Source organism: Natator depressus, chromosome 6 (assembly GCF_965152275.1).
Source record: "Natator depressus isolate rNatDep1 chromosome 6, rNatDep2.hap1, whole genome shotgun sequence".
NCBI lineage: Eukaryota > Metazoa > Chordata > Testudines > Cheloniidae > Natator > Natator depressus.
Window position 1 is genome coordinate 35,412,974 of NC_134239.1, and position 5,513 is coordinate 35,418,486.

Below are 5,513 nucleotides of genomic sequence, written 5' to 3' on the forward strand. Positions count from 1 at the left end.
TATACTGTATCTATACTCTATAGACCAACAGGTATTGAGTGTTCCGGGTATAATACAGACTCGTCCATAGAGCAGATATTGTAAGTTGTAATGAACGTTGCAACATGCAATGACTAAGAACCAACACCTAAAATCCCTTTGATAATTAGCACAACGCCAACAAGCTTGTACGGGATTTTTTTTGCTAATCATCTTACTTTTGCCCTAGTATTGATTGCTCCCAATCCACGCTTTTCGCAGCAGTATGATTAATACTAGACTTGCATGGGGCAGGCGGGGGGTCGGGGCAGAAAGAGTCAGACCAGTCATACGAAGCTCCTCCCCCTCCCCAGCGGCGCTGCTCTATAAAAGTGTGAAGTGGAACGCAGGACAGCCAGTGGTTACCTCAGTGACACGGAGAAGGGCAGAGCGACTGCGAGGGAAACTGCTACTTGGGATCGGTAATATACAAAGATTTTACTCAGTGGATTATCATCGTTATCAGGTACGGATCTTTTAAAAAGAGGAATTTGCGGGGCGAGTAGCTACCAAATCGGGCTGTTTTTTTAAATGCAGGAAGTTATGCTGCTGGGTTTGCACTGGCTCTTGGTATCAGCTGCAGCTTGCAATGTAAACCATCGTTTTCTATGCGAGTTAAGAAAGCTGAGCTGTCGAGGGTTAAAACCAAATGCAATTATATATAGTCTGGTAAGGGAATTCGTTGCATGCTTTTAAAAACTGAGTAGCAAGCTTTTTCTAATCGCGTGAGTGAATGAAATCCCAATCTTACCCCTTTGGGGTATTTTTGACAACAATTTTAGCCTTCAGCCATGTAAGCAAGTAAAATGTTTGACAAAAGCAAACTTTGGAGGGGCTCTTATTTACTCTGCGATAAATTGCTAAGCCAATATTAGCGCTTAGTTTAGCACACACGCGAAGTCCCCAGTGGCTGGGGACCATCCCAAGGCGTAGAGTTCACTGTAACCGAATACAACGTCTGTGTTAAATATACCTCCGATGACATTTCTTCTCGTCTTCCTCCACCAGGATTTCAGCCAGAATGAAACTGGTTCACATAGCCCTCCTCTATCTCGGGTCCGTGACCTTCCTTGGGGTGGATGCTGCAAGGCTAGACGTCGCTTCAGAATTCAAAAGAAAGTAAGTATCCAAATGTGCGTCTTTGCACAGGCTGAGAAATGGTTAATAGTCCGTCCTAAGTCAGAAGATGTAAACTCCTCTGGGAATAGCCCGGTGCCTAAGCCCTACACCATCGCTTTAGGAAACCTGCGCTGGCAGAACCTTTAGCCCCTAGCCTGTGCTTGGTTTGGCTCCCGCACTGTGGGCTCGCGCTAACAGCCCGTCCCCCCTTTGCTGCTCCTTTCAGATGGACCAAATGGGCACTGAGCCGGGCCAAGCGCGACGCGATACCCCCCAGCACGTTCAGCGGGCAAGTGGCAGCTGCGGACGTGCAGCCTCTCATACGGTCACAGGACGTGAAGGAGGATCCCCGAGTCTCGCATCCCAGGTAACTTCGCGGTCACACACGTATTGCAGGCGGGCACCTGCGCAAGGAGGTGGAAAGTTTTCAGTCTCCCTTGTTCGGGCTGGCTGAACCCTAGATGTCCCCAGCCGTGGGAGGGGGGACTATGGACTGTGAAACCTCTTGGGATCTGGCTCCAGCGGCCCCCATTGTAGCTGCAGGGAGACTAGCACGTTTGCTGTGGAAAGCCAAATATAAATGGGAACTTGAGTCCCGGATACACAGAAATAGTATCAGCCACCAGACTGCGAGGTCACCTCCTCCTACAGCCAGCAAGCTTTGGGCTATAGCCCTTCCTCTGTACCCAGTGCAAGCACTGGCCAGCCTCCCCTTTCTCTGTACGCACTGCTAACGCTTGGCTTCCCCCAGCCCTGGAGCCCTATTCCTCCTCCAGGAGAGTCCCCTTGCTCCGCAGCCCCATTGCTCCTCTCTCACGTCCTCTTCCTCTCCCGTTGTGTCTTGCAGCGCCCCAGAGGATGCCCGCATCCGCGTGAAGCGCTACCGCCAGAGTATGAACAGCTTCCCCCACTTCCAGGCCATGAGGATGGGCTGCAGGTTCGGGACCTGCACGATTCAGCAGCTGGCCCACCAGATCTACCAGCTGACGGACAAGGACAAGGACGGCGCCGCCCCCGTGAGCAAGATCAGCCCCCTGGGATACGGCCGCAGGCGGCGCTCGGTGCCAGCCCCTAGCCGGACGCAGTCCCCGTGGCTCGCCCTGCGCCCCAGCCGCCGGGACAGCACGAGCGCCGCAGCCCCAGGCCAGCCGGGCCGGCTTCAGGCGCGGCTCCGCGCCCCCTCTCTCAGGAGGACTTAGAGCTGCAGCGGAGCAGCCAAGCACCGTGCTGGCGCCACCTCGGATGGTGGCTTTCCCCGGCGCTTCAGCATCAGGGAGCCCGTGGGGCAGGGCAGCCTCGGAGACGGAGCTGGGAAGCAGGGCGCGCACCCGCATGGCCTTGGACTGGACACCCAGACTTGGGGCTACAGCAGCTGCCGGGCCCCGGAGGCGCTCGGCACCAGCCGGGCCGGGCCCGCCAGCGGCGCGGCGCCCCTAGGAAGGGGCTGGAGCGCGCGAGGGGAGAGCGCACAGCTGGCTCCCTTCTCTCTGGTGCCACATCACACGGGGCTGTTAAGTGAAGTCGTGTGAACCCTGGATCTCGGACATACGGGGACTTATTCCGCCTGCCCTGCCACTGGGCTGGGGGGAAGCACCCTCTGCATTGTCTGCACCCGGCAGGGAATCGGACACTCACTAGTCCCTGCGGGGGACTGCCTTATACTTGAATGTAATAGAGAGAGGAAAAGTGCAATTGTACGTGGTTTAATAAGTGCTGTGTGTGTATAATAAGATAAATATCAATATTTAAGATGTTACTGTTTCCCGTCCCTTTTGCATCTTTGAAAAGAGTTATTTTTATACGTTATCTATTTTTGCATAAGGGCATTTAAAAAGCATTGTATTCCCTCTATTTTTCATAGCGTGAATGTAAAATCTTGGTGTTTAACTTTCTCTGAGTCTTTTATCTTGCATTCTGGACTGGTGACAGATGTAGAGAATGTATCCGCTATTCTCCATGGGTAACGTGTGACATAAAATAAACACTATTACATAAAACAGTGCTGTTATGGTGTCTCTGGACAGGGTAGACAAGATCATAATTAGTCATTTCTGACCCTGTTCTCTCCTATCGTAACTAATACTTGACACGGCACTACGCCAGTGCAATAACACGGCTATCAAGCCATTAATCACAGGCAGTTTGTTAGCAGCCAACGCAGGGACCAAAAGCCTCTAGCAAGTAAACACAATAAAAGCATAACCTGCGCTTTAAAATCTCGGAGCAGGGCTATTTAGAAGGCTCCAAGGCCTTTCCTAAGCACATGATTCAACCCGGGCTGAAATGTCTCACAGGCGGGATTGATCGTGAAAGTTTATTTTTTGCCATAATTAATCAGAGAAACAACCGCAAAGTTCCAACATTGCACAACCAAGTAATAGATTTATTGAGGGAGCCTGTTCCAAAAAACGGTCACGGCAGTTTACAAGGTTACTTATGGTGAAGGATTTCCTGGGCCACAGTTCAGGTTAAAGTTAGACGCCGAACAGATCAATGCGGGCAGGACATCTTAGCGTTATTTTAAAACTCCCAAAACCACAGACCAGAGAACAAATTTGAGATACGATGGGAGTTTGTTAATGGAGCTACAGCACCATCTAATGGTGCCCATTACCAATGCTCTAAAGTTCAACTCCTCAGACATAAATTAAGTGCATTCAACCACCCAATAAGGTGGAACCCCACTGCTTGAAACATACCATTGCTTTACAGACTTTACAGGAGGTATCATTTTAAGGGGGGAAACAATTAGTGTCTCCTTTATCAGAACTACCTCTACAAAGAGTCTGCAAAAGGTGGAGGTGCCCCCCAGCAGTTTGAACAAAACTTGCAGTTGTGTGCATCAGCTTCTTGTGTTGATTTGTGCACCCACAAGTTTTTATAGGCACATTTTATAGAGGCCTTTAGTTTTAACCACTTCCCTAAAAAATTCTCTGCTAAGACTCCTTTTGTCTAGAGCTGTGGGGTTTTATACAGCTAGTTTTTTGGTTGAGGTTTTGATTTTTACAAACTGGCACTTATGTATATGTACCAAACAGGTGGCAAGTAAAACTTACAAGAGAGTTCTCCCTTTCCTGCTGCTGGCCTTTCTGATTCAGATTTTGTGGAAAGCAGCAATAGGATGGGTGAAAATAACATTTTTCAAGCATACACCTAAAACATTGTCCCTTATATGCTGCTCAGGCTTCCATTTCCCACAGAAATGAGTTGTCTTACGTGCAAATTTCAGCTGGTGGCTGCCAACTACAAAGCCAGCAAGTAGCTACTGTAAAAAACAATTACAGATATCAAGATCTTGAAGTCAGGCTGGCTTCTGTAGTAAAAAAACCAAACAAAAAAGTAGGGTGTTATAAAGAAAGAAAATATAAAGGATGAAATCTTGGTGCCACTGAAGTCAACTGAACAACTCATACTGACTTCAGAAGGGCTAGGATATTGACCATATTCTCCTCCTGTGGGGAGCAATGCTTTATGGAAGGCACTGTCTGCAGTTACATAACTGTGCACCTGGGGTGACCCCAAAGTTGTAAGGTGAGGCTATACCAGTGGCAGGTTCGGTGTTTGCTTTAGTGGATAATAGTCCACAGTATGCACATTCCAGCTACCTGTTTTATTGTGCTTTCTTTTCCATATCTATTGCCAAAACCCAGTCCCTTGTTTTAAAGGGCATACTTTCTATATTTTTCTGTAGGGAAATACCAAAGCGGAGACCTGCAAGACCCATGGCCTACTTGGGCATGACTGAAGCCAGCAAACTGGTGCTGGATGGCTTGGCACTATTTTTATCTCCTAGGAGGTTAATAAATAGGCTTCAACTTAAAAGGATCAAGAGTGCCATCTGCTGCAGCTGGAGGGAGCAGCAAAGCCCTATAACTAACAGGATGGTACTGCTGTAAGGAATGAACAGGAATTAAAGAAAAGTAAAAATCTGTTTTTCTTCCCTATTAGTTTTTGAAAAAAGGGGGTCTATTATGTGTAAAGAGAAATATCACTGAACCCTACATGCCAGAAGATGTTGGGATGGCCCTTTGCAAGAAAACAGGTGTTGTTCTTTGGGTGTGAGGGGAAAGGGATGTACCCCCATAAACTCTTCGGGGCAAAGGCATTTACTATATGACTTTATTCAGTGGCTAACATCGGGGTCCATGAACTGATTGAGGCATGTAGGCACTACTGTCATATAAATATTAGAACTGAGTAATAAACTTAGCTCCCCACCTCCAGCCAGGGTAGTTTGGACTCCTGAAGCAAATAGAGCTCTTTTGTAAAGCTCCTTGGGGCCGTGGAACTAATGTTAGGGGGTAGAGGGAATGAAACACGTCATGTTAAGGGTATCTGATGCCTGCCATATATAATAATAATGGATTGGAATATTT

At 48.4% G+C, this 5,513-nt stretch overlaps 1 protein-coding gene across 1 annotated transcript; it reads left to right on the forward strand.

Annotated features, from left to right (window-relative positions):
* The first annotated feature begins 371 nt into the window (after positions 1-371).
* On the forward strand, positions 372-3,117 carry ADM (adrenomedullin). Its single transcript, XM_074956937.1, has 4 exons — positions 372-484; positions 1,027-1,137; positions 1,364-1,504; positions 1,985-3,117. Exons 2-4 carry the CDS (start codon positions 1,040-1,042, stop codon positions 2,334-2,336), a joined length of 591 nt encoding a protein of 196 aa, XP_074813038.1. The 5' UTR covers positions 372-484; positions 1,027-1,039; the 3' UTR covers positions 2,337-3,117.
* Positions 3,118-5,513: the final 2,396 nt, after the last annotated feature.